Source organism: Patagioenas fasciata, chromosome 6, assembly GCF_037038585.1.
Source record: "Patagioenas fasciata isolate bPatFas1 chromosome 6, bPatFas1.hap1, whole genome shotgun sequence".
In the NCBI taxonomy this organism is placed as follows: domain Eukaryota; kingdom Metazoa; phylum Chordata; class Aves; order Columbiformes; family Columbidae; genus Patagioenas; species Patagioenas fasciata.
The window spans coordinates 29455477-29482772 of record NC_092525.1 but is presented as its reverse complement, the minus strand read 5'-3'; the positions used below and the strand labels follow the sequence as shown (position 1 = coordinate 29482772).

Below are 27296 nucleotides of genomic sequence, written 5' to 3'. Positions count from 1 at the left end.
TGTTCTACCAATTCAGTAAGGTTCCCAATATTTCATCTGTTTTATTACTACTGTCTACTCTGGTTTATTATTACTCTTACAGTTTGGGACATTGAACAATGTATCAGCCATTCTTCTTTAACAATCCCTGGTCAAGATTTCTACATACTAAAAACATTTCACTCTCTTAGAATCTGAATAACCTACAGCAAATATTTTCCCATGGTGGTTGTGAAAAGCATAGTGAAGGCTTTAGTTTTGTTTGCAAGGAACAGGAGGAGGTGTCGGGGCACCCAGTCTTGCTCCTGCTTGAACCTGTCACAGCCACCCCCCTGCCCCATTGAATACTTCACAAATGGAACAGGGTAGCACAGTGTAACAGAAAAAAAAAAAACCACGAAGGCAAACAATTCCTCTGCAAGAAGCCTAAGTAGATTCTGCTGCAGTGCTTCAATGAGTCAAAAAAAACCCAATTTCCCCCACATCAAAATTAACCTCATTTACCTTGATTTCATTTCCTTGTAAGGGTCTAGGTCTCACAAAGGAACATTATCCTAAATTACCATACACCTTCTGGACAAGAAATCTTCTTAACTTTGCTAGGTGTAAAGCAATTCTGTGAACTGACATAACATTCTAACCAACCTAAAAAGTGACCAAGCTACGGTTTAAAATTTAATGTGATTGCAACACTACTCCAATGAAATAACCTCAGTTTTAATTTCAAAGAGATATAGCATGAAAACAGGGATTTTTAAAGAGTTTTTAACATTCCACTCTGATTCAAATATAAACTCTTAATAAAAATTTTAAAAATCAAGTTTTCTTCCCATCCTTATTTTATAGAAAACACTTGACCTAATTTTAAAAGTAATTATCAAATCAGCTTACATTTTTTAAACAAAAATTTGAACATTAAATGTCCAATTTAGAGTTTTTAAAATGTGTAAGTAATTGATTACTCACTTGTACTGTACTAAATACAGTAATTTGCAATACAGCTTGTATGTAGAATTACTCCTTAACAGATTTTGCATATTCAGCCTTCCATCTATAATTTGTGGGATCACTACCAAATCCCTCCCGCCTGCTGCTGACAGCATGTGGCAATGCTGCACAGAGTTTTTCACACTACATTCTCTTGTGTCCCAGACATATCTGGAAATCTAGATAGCTCAGTGTTGAAAGGCTGCTCAAACTTTCTCCTGCTCCCTTTCATTTTGAAAAGAACACAAACCAAAAGAGTATAAAATAGAAACTTCAAAAGCTCCCAGACATACCACCACAAGACATCAAACTCAGCAAAGCTGTACTTGCTTGCAAACAAAGATACTGTGCATGCTATGAATTTACATAGTTGCAAGTGACAACACAAATAGAAAACAAATCCATTGCTAGTTACTAAATGCAGTGAAGCAAACTGACTCAGGAAACTCCTGAGCTTCAAAACTGTTTGAGGCTAGGAGTGCACTTGGAAAATATATTACAATGCTTCATGTTTTTATAGGATTTTTTAGGCATTAACTTTTAACTGCTGCTTGGTCTGACCTAGTGTGGTCATTCCTATGCTCTACATCACAGTGAAGCTCACTTCCCTTTCACTGGATCTTTCTACAATCATCTTGTTACCTCCTTACCTGGATCTTTCTACAATCATCTTGTTACCTCCTTACCTGGATCTGGTTCCAAAACTATGTGTGTGCACACATAAAATACTACAGAAACCTTGGGGGTGAGTCAGCATTGATCTCACACAGTCTTTTCCTTCTCTTCGCTATTCAATCAAGCCCAAGGCTAAACAGGTGCCTTGATCATGACTCAAAGCTCCTCACGTGGCTCTCATCTCTGCAACAAGAGGGCTTTGCCAACAAAAACTAAAACAGGTTTTAGGGGGTGGATTTTCATGTCCAAAGAAGTGCAGATTGTGACGGTTTATGCAGCCCTATTCTATTGAATTAACAGTGAGCTACACACAGGCCAGAAAAAGGAATCATCTTACATGTGGACTGCTGGTGAAGTGTGCTCTTCAACTGCTTGCTGCGATGGATACTTGCTACAAACAGGGAACAAGACAAAGAAGAATTAAGTTCTGTCAGTAAGTTCATAGATCTAATAAACAGGATATTTCATTACACTTATATTTTGAAGACAGAATTTCAGCTTTTAGATGTGGAAATAAATTATCCTATATCCTATACCTTTCTTTAGCTGCTTCTACAGATATACCACTTTTTGGCTGGCAGACCAAGTAGAGTGCTGTTCTGCCATGTTCTTGCTTTTCACTTCAACTTCGACAACTTGGGAAGAATGGTTTATGCCAACATTGTCACAATTTCTTGAAAGAAGGGATGTTCTTTAATCAATACAAATTCTTGCTATCTGCTCCATCCCTGCTCTGTTATCAGCACCAAGGCCATTGTGACTATGAACTAGAACAAAAGGCTCAACATCAATGTGATGCTGGACTTATATTTTGTTTGTGAGAAGGAATTTTTCTTTCCTTTTTCCCAGAGCTTATCTACAAAAACTAAATTATCTCCCCAAAAAGTTTATTCCTGTATGCTTTTTAGATAAGAGTGCCTGAATGAATAATTCAGCAATGAAGAATCGTGCTGTCTTGCCTTACTCTACTATTATGATGCTTGGACATATACGGAGGGACAAAATGTTCCTGAATTTTGATTGCACAGGGAATTAGTAGAAACAATAGCAGATACAGATTTGATGTTATTTTTAAAACCGCGTGTTTTAACTATTTTATATGTATTTCTGATATTGAAACAAGCAAACAAACGCACAATTTGTGTAAGATTTTGTTGCTTACGCCCATTAGCTGGAGGTCAAGATACAATGCCAGTAAATACTCCAGCCCTATTTTCTGAAGTTCTCTCTTCAGCTGCATGTTAGAAATACTGCTGAAGGATCTAGTGCTGTTTTTTTTCCATGCGCACCAAGTGCATGGGAATGTAAAATGCTAGTTTAATCGACTAGGTTTAGCTAGCCAAAGTGAAGAGGCTTTGTGGCTCAACTGGTAGTAGTGTCTCAAAGTTACATCACTGTTAAAACCGACAGTCTCTGAGCCCTTAATAAATATGAAAGAACAACATAAAATACAACAGTCTGAGATAGGTGGAAGCATTCAAGACAAGATACATGTGCTGGGAATATGGATTCGTTCAACATCTATGGCACCATTTCTTCCAAATGCTGAGAGCAGATGTCCCATATCTGCCTCTCATTCAAAGGAAATATAAAATATTTAAGAGAAAAAATCAAGAGCATTAGGTCACAACATTCTGTTTTTTACAATTAAGCACAGCAAAGAGCAATAAAGTCATTCTGGTTTCCTCATTCGCTCCTTTCTGGTTCAGTTAACACTTACAAGTATAGTTTTCATTATTGCAATGAAAAAAGAAAAGTCATTGTTGTCCTGCTTCAAGTCACATAAGCACAGAGTCCCAGACCTTCTGTCACATCTGTTCATAAAACATATGTTTGCTTTTTTTAAAAAGGACAAAAGCAAAAGGTGTCCTTGTAACAGTAAATTTTCAACCTGTCAAAAAACCATGCCCCTTGTTTCACTCACAACGAAATTTGAACACAGCAGAATCAGTAAGAGGAACCAAGAACACAGTGAGTAAGGGGAACTTCATACCCCTGTGTCTCATAGACACACATCTGGCCGTTCTGTGAACTCCAACAGCATCAGAAGGACTCCTCGGTGGGAAGTGCAGAGACACAGACAGGAGATTCCCTGCTTGAGTGGCTGCCCAGGCACTTGAAACAATACATTTTAACTACTAAGATGCCTGGTAGCTAACAGCAAAGCACATCACTTCTTTTACAAGCATTCCCTTATTTCTGTTAGCATAACTTGCAACACTTTGGTGGCAGGATACATAGCATGTAGACCCAAAAAGACTGTGAGGCTTAAAGGCTGTTGAGCCACAGAACAGACAGCAGATCATGAGAGGTAGTTTCCCTAACATAACCGCTTCCCTCATTTATTTTTAAAATGCATGGTTTATGGAACAGAGGCTTTATGAGAAAAACTAGATTTACGGTATTTGTACTCATGAGGCATTTGACTTTGTATCACATTACTTTCTGTTTCAAAAAACAGCACCAAGAACATCTCTGAGGGACTGTATACTACAAAGGACTGAGAAACCATAATGGGAATAAGTAATTGACTTACTCTTTATTTCCCGCACTGGTTCTCTGACAAAAAAAAGTGGCAAATGTAAAAAAAGGCTGTTTATGGAAGCAGAGCTGCACAGAGAAGGAGTAAAGAAGCAAAATCACCTTTGGCATTGGCAGAAACAGCACTGGAAGATCATACACAGAACTTTTCCAACATGGTAGAGTGTATGTTGAAGTGCTGGAGGGCATTTAGAAAAGACCACAAGGGTTATTTACCACTGTAGAAAATGCTTTATAGACGTGGGTAGGCTTACAACCATCTCTTTATCAAATAAATACGAGACGGCTTGACTACAGGATGCAATTATCTTGTGGGGAGAAAGGACTAAAAGGGCAGACATGCTGGACAAGGAAATAGGCCTTGTAAATACAACAGAAAGAGCACAGCTAATTATAAACGACAATGGTATATTCACCACTTGTGAGGAATTTCCACTCAAAATCAGGTTCCCTGCAGGGGGACATGGTCTGACCAGAGAAGTTACCTGGTCCAGCACAGCAGCAAGTCGATAAAGCTGAATGGCCTGCCGCAGCTGAAGACAACGGGTCATCATTCAGCCTTAAACATCACCATCAGGCCCTGCTGGTCCCTGAAACCAGGGGGAGCGTATCCCTGCAAACACACAGCCTCCTGTGCTATCTCCGGCATGTAACAGCACCTCTGTCATGGGATATATTAACTGTTCCCTTCAGCATACCTACAAAATAATTTGAAGACATTCCTGGAGAAGTTTAAAAATACATATCTTCTTCTGTTTGAGCTTTACATTTTAAGGAAGAGCGCACCCTGAACTAGCTGCAGGGAGTGAGGTTTTGCAATCATCTTTTAAAATCCAGGCTCATTTTAGCATTAGCATTGCTGCATGGTATGTATTGCTGGGATAAACCCCTGCTCTGAGGACACAAGGGCGACTGGTGTGCCTGAGCACAGTCCCAGGCAGGGGAAAATGCATCTCTATAACCTGAGGTGACTTCATAGGGAAAACCTGGCTGGACTTGTCACAGCCCACTGCTCTACAGACCACTTTCCTGTCATAAAGACAAGCCCTGTGACAGCGACTCTTACCTGGACCTCCAGGTGTCTCTGAGCCCTTCTCAAAGTGCTTGCTGGGCTGGAGCTGTTGTTCTTGATTTTTTTGCCAGGGCAGAGGCTTTGCATATTGCTTGATGAGAACTAGTGCAAGGAGAAACCATATTCCTTCTGTAAATTTCAATAAAAAGAGAAGTCACTGTGAACTTTAGACCTCCATAGGACAAGCTTCTGCCCAAATCATTAAGTGTCTTGGAAAACACCAAAAATCGGGCAACAGGGGAGGAGATCCCCTGGCAAGGGCCTTCATTGTGATTTCACAAGAGCAGCCTCCCCTAAAGTGAGCCCTACAAGCTCTATCTATTCATTCATTGTTTCTGGCAGAGAATCTGTTCCTGTTGAAATCACAGGCCAACTCCTACTGACTTAAATGACTTAGTACTTAACAGAGACCCTGAGAGGGCAGTCAAGCCCTGTAGACATCAAGGTCTGTATCTGTATCACAAATACTAGTAAAACCAACAGTGGAGAGATACCAGGAACCTGTGGGTGAATTTCCAGGAAAGACTACACAAGCACCAAAGTGCTATTGCAGGATGACTCCTTTTTCTCTCCCACACATCTTTCCTCTTTTTATTCCTTCTAAGGGATTACAGTAGAGGGAAAAACAGCACAGGAACTGCTCAGCCCCTTCTCCAAGTAGGCCTGGCCCAAGATTGCTCAGAGAAGGTGTAAGAAGGCCAGACATAAGCTTCTGGGTCCAACCAGTGATCCAGCTACCCCAGTATGTCTCCAGCAGTGGGACCCTTTCTGCAGTATATTCCCTGAGGATTCCTCAGCATCAATGGCCATTGGATTAGGGATGCTATACTGTACATTTCTGCCTATTTCCCCTAGCATTTGTTTATGGACTCTTAGTCCATTATTTTTTCCATTCCCCTTTCGAGCCAGTTGATTATGTTATCCTCCACAACATGCTGCATTGGCTTCCAGTAATTTACCATTCACTTTCTATTATAGCTATTATTTTAATTAAATTGCTCTCTTCATAGTTTGCACACCCTGAAGTTCTGACATTGCATGACTTGGCAAACAGCAGTTCTGCATCTGTTTGCTGTCAGCTGCCTTCATGATTTGGAAAACGTCAGTCATATCCCCTCCTCCTTCAGAATTCTTACTCCAAACTGGAAAGTCCCAGGCATTTTCATTTTCCCTGTTTTCCGGTCCTCTTCTGTATCTTTTCTATCCTTTTTGCAATACAGATATCCCAGTTTGCAAAATGTGTGTGCAGCAAAGTTTTGCACAGTGGAAAAATCATGCTTTCTGTTTCTTTCACAAGACAGCACTGAGACAGGCCTGACATTATTCTGAATAAATCTGCCTGGCACCACCTCCAAGAAATGTATGTCATGGGCCTGTCAAAGCTCTCCTCCTCCTCTGTCTTCAATCTTTTCTTCACCCTCCTACTGCATGTTCACATTCCTCCAAGCCAAGTCCACACTGCTCCCATTTTTCTGCTACACCCCCACTTTCCAACTGAATGTAAGCACAGGACCCTGCATGCGCTGATTTACTGTGCACAAGACACTGCTGAGCGTGCTGTGAAAAAGCTATGGGAGATCTGCACCACTGCTTCATCCAGCAGCTAGCTGCCAGGAGACATCTGCATTGGTGGTGCTGTTGGGGGCAGTTGTTACCGTTTGTATAATTTAAAGGCTCTTTTCACATATTTCTGCTTGACCTCGTGAGTGCAAGTTTGGGGGAGCCAAGCCCACCTTCCTGTGCCTAACACACTGGCTCAGGGCTACTGAGACTGAACTCACTTCAACATTTCAGCCACAGCACCTGCACCTCACATCACCTTCCCTTCAGTGCGGAACATCACCAACAGCTGAGCCAAAGCAGGACTGCGAGCCAGGAGAAGGCATGTAAGGGAGGATACCATCAAACTCCATCTCTCCTTCCCCCTCATCTTTGTGTCTGCACAGAAATCCCACTATTTTCACAGCCCTTTTGCCAACACTAGAGAGAGCATGTGGAGAATAAAGGTGCTAACCAGGGTGTAGCACGCAGGCACTGGTTGTCTATTACAAGGAAAGATGTCAAGCAAGTGGTTCAGTTTTCCCCAGTGAGCAGCTTGGGAAGGGGATTTCTTCAGGAAACAACCCACCCACCACTGCTGAGACTGCAGAGATTTTGCCTCTCCCCCTTGCCTGTGTCACTGCCTGCCTTGCTTGTGACTTTACATTCAAATCTGCTGTTGCTAAGGATGATAGTTTTCACTGGTTCCTTCCATAGGAATATATATCTTAATCGTAAGCAAGAATCACTAGGGGGATCTAGTATAAAAATCTACTGGTAACTTCATTTTTGCAGCAGAAATCTGTAAAGTATATTTATCAGCAACTCATATTGTAAATAAAGTTTCTGATTTGGCTCATGATGAAATAACAGAATTCTGACACTGATTTGAGAATGATTAAAAATACGAAATACAAAAATACCTCAGCTGTCCTAAAACTAACTAGACTATAATCCCAGACACTTTCTGAATAATATTTAAAATAAAATGTTTCACAAATGAGCCTTGAGATCTTAAATGAATTAGAAATGCATAGCCCAGTGGTTGTGTAACTTAATTGAAGGTTATAGAGTTTATGGTAATATGAGCAAAAAGAGAACATTTTCTAAACATTACCACAAGCAGACAAATCATATAAAAAACATTCACTCTGTAGAGTAATACAAAATAAAATATTATTATCTGATCACCTCAAGTAATGCTGATTTATATCTTTGAATTGACAACATTTCTCTGTACAGTTGCAGTAAGACGGCAATTTTACAAACTGATATTCAGTTGAACATATTTATAACACAAATGATACACTATGTACAAACCTACTTCTCCAAGGAACTCTTTGTTCAGCATGCTGCAACACAGAAGTAATTTACCAGCTTCCAGGACAGGATGCTAGCTTTCCCTTTAATTTAAATACTGAAATACTTATCGAAACATGAAAAAAATCCATTTGCTATCACATGGTGGTGTTCTTAAGTCACTTTTTTGTTACCATATATTACAGAAGAGTAGAAACAGTCACAACAATAAATAACATTGCTTATTATGAACTTAGACTTATATTCATGCAATCACACTTTCAGCCTGAGTGCTTTCACAAGACTGTATGATCCATTTATCTTTGCTTTTCTTGACACGTAGATCCAAATTGCAACCACAGGTACTGCTACTGCTGTTACACAGGAGAATGCAATAATCAGTGGTATCATTTGATCTGTTTTTTCCAATCTTCCTGAAAATGGAGACAAAAGGAGAAAAGAGTTGCATAAAAACTGATTGAAAAAGATACATGTATATTAATGTAAAAGTCGTGTTATTAATTACCTTCATTTGGAACACTATTTATATTTTCATGCACAAAGCACATTTCAAAACACTTTCCATATGCTTTTTTCTTTAGTAACTCCATATTATACACTTGGTACTATTACATGCTTGGCCGCTATCTTGGTCTTGAATTTGCTATGCAAGTTCAAACCCATCTGATATGATCTACAATGAAGAATACCATGGAGCCCACGAAGAATACAATAATAATATAATCTATTTTACCCAGGAAAGATTAGGGAACATTTCTACCTCCTGGAAAAAATTCTTCAGGAGAAGATCATGTTTAAAAAGCCTAATCTTTAGATTTTTTTTTTTTGGTAAAACAGAACTTTATCTGGGTTGGTCTCACTGTTCATGCATGTGGACAGAAATGCAGCCAGGATTCACCTTTTTCTGGCCCTATCCCTAAAGCTACTTCTCCAACTCAGGTAAGAGTGCTAATAACATCCACACTGAAAGGAGGTCAAATCCAGCTTATTTTCACCAGGTGTTCTATTATTTGGTTTGATTTGTTGTTGTTGGTTTTGTTTTTTTTTTTTTTTAGGTTAACTGAATTACTGTTGCACAAGGATCAGCCATGAACTAGTAGTTGTGGTCACCTTGACACAAAATTCATTAGAAAGTACATGCAAAATAAATTTAAGGCAACAAATCTACCTACCTACAACAGCTATATCAATCACTTTGATGTTGTTTCCAACCTCATTGAAAACATCAAGTAAATATCTGCCTGTATCGTTTTTGGTGACATTGTAGAGTATAAAGGTTCCATTCACTGATGGCAGAATAATTTCGTTCTCCTGATGGACTTTTTTCAGGACCATCTGTGATGGTGGGTTACTGTATGTGCTACATGTAATAGTGACATTTTCTCCTTCTTTAACATTTTCTGATGGATACACTAACACAGTAATATTTTGGGGAGGAACTGAAAAGAAAAGAAATGCAAGGTAGCATTTAGCAACAAACAAGCAAAAAAACTCAGAAAGTATCAGCAGCTTGTACACACAAAGTACTAATCCAGTAGTGGATTCACTCTCATATTTGAGCACACTTTAGACACTACTCTGTCACTAGCTATGCTTCACACACTGCAGTCAACAGCAGCTGACAGAAAGAATGTTTTATCAATGGATGGTTTGTGTTGCATATCTTTTACGTTACATGAAGCCTTTGCTTCTTTCTTTAAATTCACTGTTCATTCATTTGAGTTCATGAAAGGATACAGATCAACAGACCCAGAGGTTGATGTCCTCTTTCAACTGAAAAGGCAAAGGAAGCAGCCCTAGAACAGTAGTTTTTTTCACTAGGTTCCACAATTTTACATCCTGTTTCAAAGGTGGAAGTGGAACTATGAAAAATTTTGAAGCAGCAATTATTTTGTGCATCTGCTGTTTTGGACAGAAATTTTTGTAAGCACTAAGATCCTACCACTTATGACAAGAGCCTGTGAAACTCTTTTTTTTTAAAGACAATTCATTCTTAATAGAATTGAAGGTGTGATTCTGTCTGTCTAAAACAAATCCTAATATTAACTCTGCACAGTAGTTATTTTAACTAACCTTGGAGATAAAGTACTATGTGCTGAGACTGCTCTCCCAGTTCGTTAATGACATGTCCCTGTGTCCTTTGGCTGAGCCCTGTCTACCATTTCAAGGGTTCTGATCCCACCAACCACTCATGTGCATAACTGTAATTGAAAACTGAAAGTGTATTTTTTGGTACAGCTACAGGAATAGTGCAGAATAATGAAGAGAGATGGATTAGTGGCAGAAGCGATCCCTAAGCCTGTTGCCATGCAATAAACAGAAGCAGCAGGGCTAAAGGAGAGAAGTCCACTTACTACTGAAAACGAAACTTTGCTATTGTTGCGTGTAGGTTGAGGAATCGGCACTTGGCGTAACTTAAATGCAGCTTGTGAGAATGTGATACAGGGTCATAACTTAAAGGAGAGCCAAGAGGCTGTGACACAGTCCCTCCACAGAGAAGTTTCAGCATGTACTTCCTCTTTTTATCTTTTGTATGCGGGTTTCTGGATCCTCCCCTGAGACCTATCTGGAAGAAAATATAGGCACTGCAAGGCTTCTTTGCCTCATGCATATATTTGCCAATTGGAAGGAGTGATGGAAGCTCAACTGACATGAGAACTTTGCATAAGCTCTCTTTACTAAGGCAGATTTCACCCTTCATTGTTTAAAGCTTCCTAAATGACTTAATGACATCAGGGCCTTTTAACTCCATTGATATCAATGACAGAACTCTCCCATCCTTCACAGAATGAGATCTGGACCTAAAATACATAGAACAAAAACACTTGTGTTCTGTCTTCTACTAACCTTGAACAAGTAATTTCACAACTTTTTCTTCTTTGCCAAATTGGTTATAAGCTTCACATTCATAAAGCCCCAGATCTTGACTTTTTACGTTCTGTACAATCAAAGTTGCATCTTCAGAAATTTTCTCAGACTCCCCAGTGGCCTTCTTTTTCTTCCAAGAGATCACTGGAGCTGGATTACCAGAACTAGTACATTTCATCGTCACAGTTTCTCCTTCTTTAACAGTGTTAGCAGGGATAACTGAGATCATTGTATTCTTTGGTCCATCTGAAAGGAAGAATCCTGTAGTTAAATCATCACTGGATTTTTTAGACATGGATCCAACATGTCCTACTGGATGCCAGATTGTTGGCCTCGAAAGTTAATTGCTTCTTCTTTCTCAAAATAAGTAAAATACACACTGTCAGAGCTTCCATACAAACTATCGCCTAAACGTATCAACCAAATACTTCTAGCCAATAATATTAAGAAGGTAGATCAATTTCTCACTCATTCAGATCCTGAGTTAAGAGTATCATTAAATTAAAGATTTCATGTCTTTGTTTTGCTCATCAGCACTACTTCTTTCTTTGGGGAAGAGCTGAGGACTACACTGATTTTTTTGAACTCACAGGGTTTTGTTTAGTTTGTTGGTTACATTTATAGCTGAAGTGGAGAATTAACTAATTATTTTTAAATTATTGGGAAAACATTACACATACTTACATTCCACATTAAGAGTTATTGCACTTTCAGTTTTCCCAAACTTATTTTCTGCTACACATTCATAGTCGCCGCTATTCAGGAATGTCACAGATGGAAGAAGAAGAATTCTCCTGTCACTGTAAGACCCCATGTCTGCTCTGTCCGATTTTCTCCTTAAAATAATCTTGGGAGGAGGGTTACTCTCAGCAGAACAGTGTATGGAAACATTTTCTCCTTCTTGAACTGTTGTAGAAGGCTCAATAGAGAGTTCTGCAATGCTTGGAACACCTGCATAACAGAAGAAAATGCTGTTACACTAATGTAAAAGTACTTAAGATTAAGAGGGTTTTAAGAAAGCAGGAATTGCTTGCCCAAGGACCTGTTCATTTTGTTTTGGGTCCCTGGCTCCATCTTATAATTTTGCCTCTACTGAAACAGTAATAATAATAATAATAATAATAATAATAATAACAACAACAACAACAACATCCCAAAAAATTTGACTATTAAATAACTACTAAATTTACTACTACTGGCTACAACTACTAGTTGCAAGAAGGAGACTGTTATGCCCCTGCTTAATTGCTACATACGTTAGCATTTCAAGCATATAACAGTGTCCCCCACACCACTGCTTTCTCAGATTCTTTTATCACTTTGAGCGTTGCTGGAAATGTCTAGAGGTGTGCATGGACAACAGCAGTACAGAGAGAATTAGCTGAAAATTAAGCACAGAAATCAAAAGCACAGCCCATGAAGAGCAGCAGTAAATTGAAAGCTAAATCATGAATACATAACAAGGAAGGTGCCATAATTTCCTAATTTTCAGTGTCTCAGCATCCTCCAACCCAACAGGCAGCTGCCAATTGGGTACTGGATAACAGAAGTTAAATTCAAGCAGACTTGTACCTTGTACAACAATGTCCACAGTTGCTTTCTCTGTTTTATTAGTCACCAGATTAATTACTTCACAGATGTACAGTCCTGAATCAGTGGAACGGGCATGTGGAATAGAAAGGACATTGTTTTCTACCAGATGCTGAATGCTTTCATCAGCCAGATGTTTTCTCCAAACTATTTGTGGTGGTGGATTACTCTCAGTCACACAAGTGAGTTTCAGATGGTCTCCTTCCATTGGTGAGCTGCCAGGAGATGCAGTAATGACAGTATTTTGCGGACCAACTGAAAGAGAACAAAAGAGAAATGAGGTCAGTAAGTTAATGAAGAATGACATGCACATCTGTAACACTAACTTCTCTAGAGGTACCTTTGACAAAATATCAAGAAAAAAATGAATCATTTGTATTCCAGTAACACAGTGCGATAATTTCTCCAGACTTGATAAGACATTCGGCTTGCAGCTTTGAAAGCTTTACTAAGCTAGACAAAATGTGTAGTTTTTTTTTTTTTACTCTTATATTTGTCTCCCTGTTGTTTAGGACTATAAACTTGGAACTGTTAAGCATACAATGGCAATTTTAAAAACAAATCTTTATCTGCATGCTGCCATTTTTCTTCTGGTCTTCACTTTCTGACTAGGCACCAGTGCCCAAGGTAAGAGAGTGAGAAGGGAGTTATTAAAGCATCGCCTAACTTCTGTCATGAACAACAATGGGTATTCAATGACTCAATGACTGTTACTGAATACAGCAGAATTCAACTGAATACATTAGATTATCTACAAAAATAATACAGATCAGAAGTGCAGATTATAAATTATTTATAGCACACACGTTGTAAACCCATTCCATGAAACTTAATATTAAAGAGTACTTGGTCTGAAAGCCCTAAAACAAAAATACTTACAGTTAGCATTCAGTTTCTGAGAAGCTACTCTTTCTTTGGGTTCAAAGTCCATATTAGCAATTGGCAACTTGGCCACACAGGTAATCTCTTTCCCAATATCTTCAGCCGTGAGAGTAAATGAATATTTCACAGTTTTGGTCTCTGTATTTGTGCTGTCATCTGTGTAAAAATTTTCTTCATGAAGAACATGTTCCTCTTTCTTTAGGAGCACTTCCAGGCGATCAGAAGGATACACATCAGGAATTTTACAGAGGACACTGACTGGTTCTCCAGCAACTAAGGATGGGCTGATCTCAATAACAGGATCACTGGGGAAAGCTAAAAGAATAAAATCCATTTCTTTAATCTAGCAGAGATGAGCTCCATGGTTAACATAAGAGCAAGATCAAACACCTTGAGTTTAGAGGCATTCAGAACACAATATTATATCAACTTTATTACAAGATATTAATAAATCTGGACATGAAGACATACAGGTCTTTTATAAACAGTTCATACACTAACAGGAATTATATTTGTACAATTGTTGAAATATGATCACGAATGATCTAATAAGATCCAGCAGGACATCCATCTCAAACACATGGGCTGCTGGTATTTTTTTGCTGTTGGGGTTTTTGTTTGTTTTGGGTTTTTTTCTAGCACCATTGATCTTTTGAAAAGTCTATGTTTCAGCTTTCAAGTATTACCAAGAATAAGAATAAGTAAGACCAGTATGTACTACATTCAGTGCAGAAACTAAGCAGAAAGGGGTTGAGAAACAGTCTTGAACAGACAGATAAAGGAATGTTACAAGAGAATATATGTTGAGCTACAGCAGACTCATTACTCTAGCATTACCAGTTAACTACCAACCATAAGATTTAAAAACAATTACTGATTTTTTATGAACTTGTACTACTAAAAGAGAATTTCACATTTTTACTTACAGTAAAGTTCAACTTTGATACTCTTCTCTTTTTTCTCTTTCTCACCACAGAAGACAGTACACAGATAATGATGAGAATTCACAATGCTGACTGGATTCATTGTCAAGGTAGAGTATGTCCTATGGTTGTTCACTGTTCCTCCAAGGGGGTTGTCCATCTGGGTTCTCCAGGAAAAGCTTGGTGATGCACAGCCAGTACTATTGCATGTGAGTACGAGTGTTTCTCCAATCTGGGCAACAACTCTGTTAGCAGGTATAATTTCCATTTCAAATGCTTTAACTGCAATAGGGAGAACATACATAAACTCAGCAGCATTCTCAACATTTATTTTCCTATTTCTTCTCATATTCTACTGTGATATGAGATCATTAATTCACAAGTTTACTTTCACAGTTGTGTGGAGGTAAAACTGATAAAGCTCATACAATAGTTTACATCTCCAAATACCAAATAAACATTGGCATTTTTGTCAAAGATAATACAGACTCAGATGACTCTAACAAACAGTTCTCATGTATAAAATGGCATAAACTCAGTGCTCTCAGCGAAAATCAATGCATTGGCACAATTTTTTTTTTTTTTTTTTTTTTTGTCAGGTGTATGTGGTTGCAAAACTTTTCGACATTTGTGGGGAGGAGTGGTAAGTAAGATTGCAAGGAGAACTGCAGAATCACCTTCAATAGGACATTCAGTACCAAACTTGACCAATATTGTCAGGGATGACAGTAAAAACCAATCATGCAGTGATATACTGCAGTTGTCTCCTAGACTGTCTTTTAGCAAACTCAATAAGAAAATTACTGTATCATTCCAAAGCACAATAAAGCTCAAAGTAAATGTCAAAAAAAGTTCCTGACATTTTGTCAGAACTACTTAATTGATAACTGTATTCGCTGACATGTAAAAGCAACTGGAACAAGGAAAAATAAAGATCAAACAGTAAATTGCAGGTCAGTTTATACTTAACAGAATTAAAAACAATCAAACGACCCCCCAACTTACCAGTCATTAAAGCATACAAAATTATTAGCACAGCTTGGCGTGTTCTTCCCATCTGTTTTAACAGTTGTAATTGCGGTTACTAGGTAAAGAAAAGTAAATGCAAAAGCCTTGCTTCGTACTTTCTGTGAAGAAGCACAGTGAGACCTTGCTGCTGTGCAACAGCTTACGAGAGCAGCCCCAGCGCGCTGTTATAAAGGCTCTGGGAGGTGGGATGGGAAATCCCAGCCTGGGGAAGTCCAGAGGAGGGAGGCACAGCCTGACCAGACTGGGCTGGGCTGGGCCGGCGCCCTCTGCTGCTGCTTTCAGTACAGAACTCAAAGCCCAGGAAAAAACGAACAGCAACGCTTGGAATAAAGTGCCTACTAGACTTAAAAAGACCAAGCCAAGATCTGATCCTGCAAACAACTGACAAAATGAAAGAATGCGGGTAATTCCAAGTAATTGAATGGCACCATATCTCAGATGGAAAAGCTAGTCAAGTTTGCTTTCAGCACAAATGTTTTTGTAGTGCTGAATCTTGAGAATATTTCCAGTAACGCTCAGTTCTGTAACTAACTTCACCTAACTCAGTATTTCCTTTGAAAACTGTGTTATCAGCTTAAGAGATGGTGTTACTCATGTTCCTAAGTGTTTTTGATCCCTAAAAATGAAGAAATAAGTCAGGTAACAGAAGTCTGGAAATGTGACTTGATCAGCTTGAATCAGGCTCATCCTGTTCAGATGAACTGAATGAACTGATTTTCCCAATCTCACTTTAAAAGTGCTTCTAAAATGTCCCTCTTTCAAGTTGCTACTGGTATGCACCACATTACTGATATGCCTCTCAGCTCTCTTACGTCCTGTTTATACATAATCGAAGGATAGGAGCTGATAATACAACTCGGGGATTATTTTCAGTGTTTGGTTTCCAGTGGGTATATGAGTCTAGTCTGGGATATTTCTGAGGACAATTATTACTGGCTAATACAGCAAAAAATGTTATATATATATATATCTATCTATATATATAAAGTAAAATAACATATTCAGTGCTAATTTTCATTTAAGAAATGCTATGAATGCAAAGAATGGATAAAGGTTTCCAAATCTGAATTGTTTATTTATTCAACTGCTTGATCAGTTCATATTGGTCAGTTATGAATCACTAAATAAAAGCAACAAGAAATCCAAAACAAAACACATACGTTTTCAAAATGTCTCTGGCAAATATTTTGGTATGTAATAGCTTAAGCATTTGATGTCTACGAAATGTTGCCATCATATAGCATATATTATAAACAGTAAAGATTCAAATATCTAGTAAATGAGTAATAAGGTGGAAAAATAAAGGCTGAAGTAACAATGTTGTAAATGCTAAAGAAATTTAATTGCTGAAAATCTGCCACTACATCAACATAATACTTTTTGAGTTAAGCAGATTTTATGGTTAATAACCTAATGCCAACTCCAAAATACCTTGTTCAGGTGAGAGCGGTACTAGAGGATTTAAGGCTCCCGCTGGCGATGTGTCTTCTTTTCTGCTTTTTCCTGACTGCAGGTGCCCCCATGTTTGCAGCCCCATCAAAGGATACTTGGACAGTACTAACTGCTATAGAAACAAACACTCTAGGTAAGATAAGAAGGATCAACCCCTATTTTCATACAATTATCATAAACTTATAAATATGAAAGGCATGTAATGATTGCAAGAAGAAAAAATTACGATCTCAGGCAGAAAGTATATATTAAAATAGTAATAATGAGTAATAACAGCAATATTCAAAAATATGAAAAAACTAAACAACCCAGGAATTACCCAGAAAACAATAAAACAGGGAAACCTGAAGCATCTAGCAATACCTTACCAAAAGTCAATAAAGCTGAAATTCTCTACAACTGCTGCAGTGGATTCTCCCATAATATATTATTTTTATTATAATTTTCATTGTTTTTATTAGAGAAGGAGGAGGAAGAAAAAAATTCTCTGAAAGGGGTTTTGTTGAAGGAAAGTGTCTGCTCTTAGTTAAGTTGCAAATAAATACTTTTTAATCATAGGCAGAGAGAAGCAAGAAATGAAACTCGTCTGCTTTGAGTGCTTAAATAATCACAGGCTAAACTGAAGGAGAAAAGGCAAAATTTCCCTGTTTCTGGGAAATCCATTTCTAGACAGAAAGAGATATAAACATAGGAGGCCATATCCACATGCTGGAAAAATTGTAATCAAGTCCTTGATCAGATAACATCAAATAGGAAATAACTCTGATCCAGCTCTCAGTAAATTAAACTGGACAGCTGCCATTAACTTTACTGGAGTTGGATCCTTACTCAGAGGAACTACTATACTGAGTGACCAGACAAATTTAATTCAGACAGTATAGGCAAGATCAGGGTTAGCCAACAAGTATTTTTAAAAGAAGTACAGATCTGCCAAGACATTTAAAAATTTCTTAAAATTTACTCTTTACCCAACTTCAAATATGTCCCTTCTATGTATTTTTAAAATAACATGTACTTTACTGTTGCTCCTACTATCCTCAGCAACAAGCTGCACATGGGAAAATTGGAATCAAGTCTGCTTGTTCTCAGAACTGGCTGTTCTATCTGAAAACAGTAAGAGATCAGCTGACAAATTTTAGGAGTTGACCCCAAGAGTTCAGATAATCTAGCTTTTTATTCAAATGGCACAGAGGAGGATACTGGGGATAAAAACAGAGGATGCATTTAGACTCAGAGTGAGATGAAGTATTATAGGATCAGCTGGAGAAATCCTCACACATGCAGAGCATAATGAAGACTGGAATGTAACAAGTATTACACAAATATTACTAAAGGCAAAAGAGATTAAAAAACTTAAGCACTGGCATGTAAATACATGTTTTCCAATATGTCTAGTAATGAAAAGAGATTTTTCTCAGGCTGTGATGGACAAACAAAGAAAACGATTGTGTGTCTCAGAAGGGCGTTTGGAAATAGTGAACACATCATTTTTGGCCTGGCATTAGGAAATACAAATATCTTTCAGGAAACTGAAACTGACATCAGACTTCTGGATGTAAGAAAACAAAACCATCTCAGAACAATGCTAAGCATTTGCTTTAACTCATACTTCTACAATTCTGTTAAATACCTATATGATGAACTTCAATTCATTTCCTCTAGATAAAAAAGATCACAACTCCTTAATACCGCAATGAACAAAATGCATGTTATGCAACATGTTAGTAATCCAACATTTCTAACCCTCTTCCTACATTTTTAAGGTACTGCACTGTCTCATGGAGGCTATCTGGGGAAAGCTGAAAGGCTAAACCTCATGCAGAATTTGGTCTCTTGAAACCTTCACTGATTTATGGCCACGGATCTATGGAGAAGGGGGCAAATCCTGCTCTTTGGTATAGGAGATTTTAAAAAGGCAGAAGGAAACTCATTATTCGGTTTCCCGCGTCAGCACTAAAATTCCTCATGGCACTTTGTCCCAATATCTACATCCACCGTTTGGGATTTCTACTAAAAAATACCTAGTGCTGAAATAATAACTTCTATATAGGGCCCCAAACCAGTAAAATATGCGACATGTTTATTACTAAGATCTTCGTGTCGCATCAGCTTCAGAGGGCAAAATCCTTCTGTGGAAGTCATGGCATTCAGGTGAGAAGGTGCAGCTAAGTCTGACTCAACGATTCTTCAGCTCCAGATCATAGAGGTATTACCGCAAGTTTATATTTAGGTCCCCCATTCAAACTGCAGCTCTCACCCGTCTTATGAAAGATCTCCTTGAGATGTGCACTGGACATCTAAGGACAAGAAAGCTTCTTACAGATTTTCTGATGCTTTATGGAAACAGCTGGGATGAAGACTTTTCACTCTATGCAAAGAGTGTCTGATACCTCCATAGTATGCTCATGCCTAAAGACTAAAAGCAAGAGGAATGTATTGTAACTCAAATGGTACTATTCTTAAAGGGAAAACATATCAATATCAACAAAGGAAAAATGCCCTTCAGGCACCACATCCAAGGTAACACCTTTAATGTGGTCATATCTTGATCAAGTAACTGAAAAAACATGAACCTGGAGGACATGTATGAAGATTGCTGACTTATATGGCTTTTACAGCAGATAATGATCTGCCAGACTCAAAATATTCAGTTCTCAGCAACCTCAATAGCCTGCTATACAGGTCATACATTGCCTTTCCTGCCTCAGAGCCTACTGGCTTTTTCGTTTCCAGAGCATCTCTGACCCTTTGCGTTCCCTAACTCCCTCCACCTTCTTTCTCATTGCTTGACAATAATACAACCTCTGTATAGCCCCCAAGAGGGGGAGGAGAGCATCACTGACTCCCTATAATTTTCATCTATGGATGGGAAGGATGAGATCTACATACAGATCTATTTAAAGAGTTGTGTGTGTTTCAGGAATTGCAACTTTGTTCCTAGCTACAAAAAGAACACCAACGCATTACCCTGTAACCCACATCACACCTTACAATTGTACTCCACATCGAACCTGTCATCTATTGAAAAAAAGGAAAAAAGGGAAAATAAAGTTTTACCATCTGCTGCTTTCCCTTTTCTGGAATTTCTGAAATACTGCATATAAAAATAAATGCATCTCCTTCCTTCATTATCTGAGGCACCAGCTCACCAGCTATGACACTTCCTGTTTGGTTAAGATGAAGGCATCCAGAATCCACAAAAGATGACAGACAAAATAATCCAGAAGTATAATAACTTGCATAAACTACAAAATAACTGATTTATTATTTTCTTCTATTCACAGGCATTGTCTGTTTCACTTCACAGAAAGAACAAGAAGTTCATCTAAAAAATAAATAGAAACCACAAGAGAAAAAAGTCCCAACGTTTTACCTTAGCCTCTTGTTGCTGGCAAAAAAAACAAGCTGTGGAAATTCCAAATCTTGTTTCTAAAAAACAAGCAAGCATTATTTTAGTAATGCTGGATCTAAAAGTGAAACTGTTGAATAGCCGTTAAATCCACGTATTTAGAGTGCCAAGTACTGTACTGTAAGTCAAACTTTATTAGTTTGGGTTTCTGAGCTTCTATTGTCTTCATACTGACATGTAAAAAAAAGAAGTTTCCCTTTTGAAACATTCTCCTGTGTATTCCTAGAGCCAAATTCAAATACAAGCCTTGGTGTATTCAACATCTCTTTGGGAATTTTGAAGTGAGATCTCAGATCTACTTTTCTTTTGAGACAAATACAGAGACATGTCAAAGTTGTTTGTTCTCACTGGAACTATAGCTTTTCAGACAAAACTCATTCAAAATGGTCAGAGTAAAAAAATAAAGTCGGATTTGGGTCAAAGTGCAGATACTGGCTAGCGCCTGGGATATGGCAAGATAAAGTCAGCTGAAAACATTTAACATGGAATATGAGCAAGTTACTTAATTCTCCCCACACTACATGAAACTCCAATACCGCTAAATATCGTGGTGTACCTCATTGTGGCCAGCATTCCACATGATCAGATGAAGTTAATCAAGAGATGAGTGGAGAGCCTTTTGACCAAGCTTTGCTACTACTCACCAGCAGGTGCTCTCCAAGGCACTTGTAGACTCTTGACTATGGGAAAATGGAGACCAGTCACTTTCCTGTTTCTCACCTCCTTCCTGTGCTTCAGTCATGAGGTCAAGGTGTGTCCCTATGGACCCAGGAAGACAAACGGGAATGATGAGTAAGGTCTGTGACAGCCCATGCCAGCTGGAACAAATGCAGAACATCGATTCTCCTAGACAGGTTACTGACAACTGCACTGCTACTAATTGATTATCCTTCAACTTGTCTATCACAGACTATATCCTTTATTCTCTTAGAATGGTTCATATTCTGAAGAGCTATGTTGAGCTGTACGGATGTTATTTTTGCTGCACTGCATTACATAAATGTATCTTTGTAGTCCCACAGTGGACTGGCTCACTAACATATCAGAAGGGAATTAAATGACTTAACATTGTATGATTCAAGAATCATATTTTTAAAATCTTCCATACAGGTGAGAGTTCCAGGGATTGCTCACTTTCTTCTTTTTTTTTTCTTTTTTTCTTTTTTAATTTGTTTTTTCTTTTTTAGACACGTATGGAAATGTTTCTTTTATCTAGATATTGTCATTTTTCCATCTCAGGAAGAGGACTGAAAGTTCTAAAGAAAATGAACCTCCAAATAGAAACAGGAAGCAGTGAACTGATTTTTACTTCCATAAAGCCAAAATGACAAGCATCCATGAGAAAGCATTTTGCAGTAGCAAAATATGTGTGTTTGTGTGTGTCTGTACATATACTAATAAACCGAGTAACACTTAAAGCCATCTGCAAGTCTGTTAAGGATCTGGCACCTTTTCTTTATCTCTTGAATGTGCACTACACTAAATCCACAACATGCTGTTTTGTTACTTTGACTATTTCTCTCTTCCATTTTTTCCCCACAAAGTTAAGTATCATCTTAACTACTTGCTTTGTTAACACTTTTGTGGAAGGAATATGCTAATGTAGGAGTCGCTAAGTGACAAAACCCATGGACAGCTGAGTTTCTCTAGACTAGCAAGGGTAAGAAGGATCCAAATTGCTGGGATTTATTTGCCCTTTCAAGACAATTACTTGGCTGGGCATCAAAGCCGCAGTCATTGTTGTCTGATACAGACAACTGAGCAAGAATGACTTTCATAGTTGTGTCACCCTCTATCATAGACCATGTTACTCTCTAGTGATAAGAGAAGCAACTTGAGAAATGTGACGCGTGTTTCAAATTGCTGTCAGGCAGGATAAAATTTGTCTTGAATTAGCTTGAGAAGTGTCTGACTTTCAACATTCCCATGCTTCTTAGCCAAGGATCCTCCCTGAAATTTCCCAGAATTATATGTGAATACCAATTCATAAGGAACAGATAGTTTAATAACCCTTTTGCCTCTCTTGACCTCATTTCTGACTATAATTAGCTCCACACCACGAGGAACAGATATTAGTACCTCTCTTCCAACAGCTCAGCTCCACACAAATGCTCTAACTACATGGTTTTCTGGCCAAGGTTCTCTCCCTGATGAATGAAATCACTACTGACTGGGTCAGACAACAATGCAGCTTCTGCCAGGGCTTTCACTTGGGAGCTGGGACAACCCAATGGGAACCAAAACATTTATGTGCACCCCATAGCTTCTAAAAGATGAGGAAGCCATGTAAGTGTTGCATATGCAGTGCTGAATCCCTTTGTGGATGAAGGACCAGATCTAGTTAAATTCTGGTAGGCTCATGAGTTTGAGATCTCTCTTACCTTTGTAATGTCTCTTGGTTTTCAGGATATCAAGTAGCGTGGTGACTCAGTATCTGCAAGACCATCAGGATCATGGCACAGGAATTTCAGGGGCATGTTCAAGGATGAATTCATTAAATTTTGAGCAAATTATCTTACACTCAGTTTCCTACATTATTGGAATGAATACAACACAATTATCTCACACTAAAAAGAAATATAATCTAGTAATTCTGCATTATTTACCTGAAGTGTTTGATATAAAACTAATGATTTAAATTATTTATTAGTACATTTTATTACACTGATTAACCTGCTAAGGTGCTAAGATCCAACTGCTGACTTCACTTTTCTTGCACTTTCAGGTGTCTTGTGCCATGACTGCATTGAATTTTGTGGCGTGGAGAGATGTTCATTCTACCTGTAAGATCAGCATATGGATCCTGCTGTAGCTTATAGCTTCAGAAAATGTGTTTGTACATAGCGAATACATTCTATTAACAATTTAGGATCTCAAAAAATTTATGAAAAAAGTTTTGCTTTATCCTGCATATTGTATTTATTAATTTGAAGGTTTATTTATATTTCATTTTATATGTAATTTATTATTTGGAAAATTAATAAATACAACTTATTTAAAAAGACAACTAGAAGGCTTCCACACCTAGTGTAAAGGAGGACAAATTTTCAGGTGGAGTCTATAGTACAAAATGATTACAAAAATGAACAAGAATTTATCAGAAGGTTGAAAAGGAAGCAGTATGTTTAAAAGTCCATAACCACTCGGGGGAAAGCAATTACTAAATTAATCTGCACTATTTACTGCTGCCTACTAGATCATCGTATTACTTTTTAATACAAATTACAACACTGTTTCTATGTTATCAAAAAGATTGGACAGTACAGTTGAAAAATAGACTAAAGCTGTAGATTATTACAAAGATAAATGACAAGTTGATAATTTTGCACAACATCCTTTGTAAAGTCAGTTTCATTTTGGTGAATTATCTGTAAACTTACCTTATTCTTTTATTTTCTTACTCTTGTTTATAAAATTTAATGTTTTAATGAATGCATTTCATATTATGGCATTTGTCTATTTTCATCAGGTTCGTATCATATGCCATTTAAGATTAATTTTATCCTTCCAATTCTTGTTTAGACAACCAAAACTCAGACAACCAAGTTCAGTGCTTCCACTGACAGACACAATTATCTACTGGACTTGACTGGGAATAGCACTTTCCTGGCACATAGCTATAAAGCAAACTGTTGTGAATAACTGGAAATCCTGGCAGGATCTAATTAGAAGAAATAGGACATAAAAATAAGCAAGAAGTCACCTGTAATTTCTTAGTAATCTCATAATAACCAAGTTATATCAGTTTTAACCGTTTCATAGTTACTCGTTAAGGTCACTGAAGGTGAAACCCTATGGAAGGCTAACTTACTGTGATCGAGAACTTTCAGTTTTATCTTGGCTGTAATTGCTCACTGTCTCTCAAGAGAGAAAAATGTCTGTGTTATTCGGAGAGCTCTCTCAAGTACATGGAATGTCAAGAGCCTGGAGTGAAAGCAAGTATAGCCTGTATAGTCACATCTGGGTTTACAACACACAGAAGTGTTCAGTAACAGTGAGAGCAGCTTTGTGCTTTCCAGATGAATTGCATTAAGTGCCCACAACTCCATGGCTGCTTCAAAATCCTGCCGTTAAAGAGGAATTAAATCCACCATTCCCGCCGATGTAATAGTGCTTTACACACAAATTTCACAGGCTCTCCTCTGAGAAATTTACTACTCAACTGAGAAATTTCGTACTCACTGTATGCATGAATGTCAGACACTGACACGAACATCTTTGTAGAATTTCCAGCATCCACATAGCGAGAGGCTATTTGAAAGAGTAGCAAAACAAACTCTTATAAAACTGGGAGTTCTTCTTACTCTAAAACTTAAAATGTTTCCTGACAAAGCCCAGCTTCTGCTCAAGAGTCACAGTTGCTCCACAAAACACAATAAATAATGCAAATACATAACACTCCCAAAAATAAAGAAAAAAAAATTGAAACCAGGAAATGAATATTAAGGAAAAAGCTCTTCCCAAAACATTAAATAGTCTTAAGTCTTCAGTAACTCACACATTTTAGGAAAAATATTTTGCCTTCTCTAGTAGTTCAAATGGAAGCTACCATGTACAGTTCAGATAAAATAAAATATTATTGAGAATATTCTTATTCTCTTATTCTTATTTTCACGTATTATAAAACACATGATGGGTTTGGGGTTGGAGGTTACACTTTCTATCTTCTCACACCAAAAGAAACCCTTTTCATCCACAAATTCCACTGCTGCTGTTTCTTCCTTACATTTATAACTATTTGCTCGTGATCTTCTCCATCATATATTAAAAGAAACGAAATTCTACACAAAAACTCTTGACAAAATACGTACTTTTGTAAGAGAAGGAGGGTTTTCCCAGTTAATTCAATATTCATCTGAATCTTTGTAAGAATCATGGAAAGCAGCTCAAAGGATAACTAGTACCCAAGATCTCACTCCTCCTCCCAATTTACAATATTTCTGAATTCAAATCCTGCCTGAATGAGCTCACCAGTGTAGTTTTTATAAGGAGAGACAGATGGCATCCAGACTTTGACCCACCACTGAGATTTTAGTTTATCCAACTTAGATTTTTATCAGAATCTATAAACACCTGCAGTGGATCAGCCAGAATTTTATTGAGCCGTAATCCTATATCTGACACTGGCCAAAAGCAGATTAAAAGATAAAATCTTGAGAATGGGGGAACCACAAGTAATACCTTGCTTACACAAGGACTCAGAGAGGGATGGTTTCTATCCATTTAGTCTGTGTTTTTGAGAGCATAATTAGATACAAGAAAAATCTCACAGTCCTGTGACCACATTTTGGCTGCCTCTACTGTGTAGCAGCTTCTCCCTCTGCTGACTTTGCACCACATGCTGTTACAAAGCTACCCATTGGCACGCACCTCTAAAGGTGAGTTTTCCCTAAGATAAACATGTCACCTTCTTACTTCACTCTTCATTCTGGCCTAATCTAAAACCCAATGGACTCAAATAGAGAATCTTCTAGAGATACTATTATACTTTGTATTGCCCCCTTCAGCTGTGCAACGACTTACCAACTGGTTTCTTAAAAGTGAATTCTACTACCACTAGAAACTGGAACGACTGAAAAACTAAAAAGCTACTTTGCTGTCAAAGATCTGTGTAAGAAGCCATGAAGAACAATATTCTTCATTACTTTATAGGTGACCTCCTGCTACGATGGGCCGCTCAGCCCAGGGCTCAAGCACAGAGCATGGCTGCAGTTCAGAAGCCTGTCTTTGCCATAGTACAAATGTTTGCAAACTTTACCATGAAGAATAAACATATTTATCTAAAGAGTGAAAGCTGGTGTTGCTACACGACTTGAAAATACATGTCCAAACTGACTGCAAAATACAAAGAAGTTTCAAGGGAAACACATGTAATAAAATCTCTAATGCATAGTCAATTTTTTTTTTCCCTGATATGTTTTCCATCCTTCTGTTGGGAGAAGACTTGCAGTTACCATTTTTAGTAGTGTCTACTATCACTCTTCAAACATTTCTCAGTTTTAGCAGAAAAATCTCTACATTCTTCAAATACACTATCGAGGAAACCTTACCTTGGCTTCAGCCCTTTTCAAAATCCCAATGTCACACAGGGGATAAAGAAAGAAACAGGATATCCAAGTAAGATATACAAAAATAGGAAGAAGTTTGTTTATGAAATGGCAACGAGAGTCCTGACATATACAATATTCTCATTGTTTTTTCCTTTGCCATAGGTTTTCTGACCCATCTGTTTTGTTTCTCTCCTTGATTTATTCATCAGCTTTTTCTATCACTATGGCAAAGGCAAATATCCTTTGGAAGGAAGACCATCTTCCCTCCTCCACACTTCCTCCGGGACAGAGAAGAGAGAAAGAGAGAACATCAATTTATTGTCCTGACAAAGTTGGCCACCTGGGCAGAGAGACCCATCGTCCTCAGGCCAGAAGTGCAAGACTATAGGGCACTCTGGCAAAATCTGCCTGAGGAACAGATCATTTGCCACATCAGCAGCTTTTACTGTTGGTCCACTGTCTGACTTACAGCAACAGTCAAGAGTGGGTGCTTCAGCGGAAGATGAAGACTGCACAAAACAAGCCAAGTTCATCATGCAGAGCTTTAAATAATTTCCTTATTTCCACAGAATATTATGTCCTCTTACTTGAGGTATGACTTCCTGTGTTAGCTTGGCTTGCTTTACTGCAAATATTATTCCTTCAACAGTGAAAAAACACGCAATTTTTTAAAACAGTCAAAACAAATACAAAATGAACAATACATACAAAGAGTGGTAAATCCTGGAGCATATAAATTTGTATAAAATTCTGGCTTTTTATCTCTGAAAACAGCAAGAAACTTCCTGAAAGTTTCCCAGCTAGAAAGCAACACATAATCAGACAGTATCATTACCTGAAATCAAAACTTACTTCAAGGAAATGCAAAACATTTGACTGGAAATGAGAGGAACTCTCACTTATCAAAGCACAGGGCTTGCTATTCTTCAAATAAGAAAAGTAATGTTCCTCATTTGATCTGTGCTGTGATATTGATAACA

At 37.9% G+C, this 27296-nt stretch overlaps 1 protein-coding gene across 5 annotated transcripts; it reads right to left on the bottom strand.

The window, feature by feature from the left end:
- Positions 1-7831: 7831 nt before the first annotated feature.
- VCAM1 (vascular cell adhesion molecule 1) lies at positions 7832-24517 on the bottom strand. 5 transcript variants are annotated; one of them, XM_065842795.2, is made up of 12 exons: positions 24449-24517; positions 22940-23047; positions 22648-22700; positions 20911-21025; positions 16837-16969; positions 14380-14658; positions 13451-13768; positions 12554-12826; positions 11666-11932; positions 10961-11227; positions 9286-9552; positions 7832-8526 (listed from the first exon to the last, which is right to left on the bottom strand). In XM_065842795.2, exons 5-12 carry the CDS (start codon positions 16940-16942, stop codon positions 8366-8368), a joined length of 1938 nt encoding a protein of 645 aa, XP_065698867.2. In that variant the 5' UTR covers positions 16943-16969; positions 20911-21025; positions 22648-22700; positions 22940-23047; positions 24449-24517; the 3' UTR covers positions 7832-8365. The 5 variants fall into 5 exon arrangements, with proteins under 5 accessions (XP_065698867.2, XP_071666464.1, XP_071666466.1 ...); XM_071810363.1 differs by having other exon boundaries at positions 16837-16966; XM_071810365.1 differs by lacking the exon at positions 9286-9552 and having other exon boundaries at positions 24449-24512.
- Between the last annotated feature and the right edge of the window lie 2779 nt (positions 24518-27296).

Excerpts from the sequence above, each read along its gene's own strand:
- VCAM1 (XM_065842795.2), bottom strand. The coding sequence starts at position 16,942 with ATGGGGCTGCAAACATGGGGGCACCTGCAGTCAGGAAAAAGCAGAAAA. Across the intron at positions 13,769-14,379 it reads TATCAAAGTTGAACTTTACT|CTTTCCCCAGTGATCCTGTT; the intron begins GTAAGTAAAAAT and ends TTATTCTTTTAG. Across the intron at positions 12,827-13,450 it reads TCAGAAACTGAATGCTAACT|TTGGTCCGCAAAATACTGTC; the intron begins GTAAGTATTTTT and ends GTTCTCTTTCAG.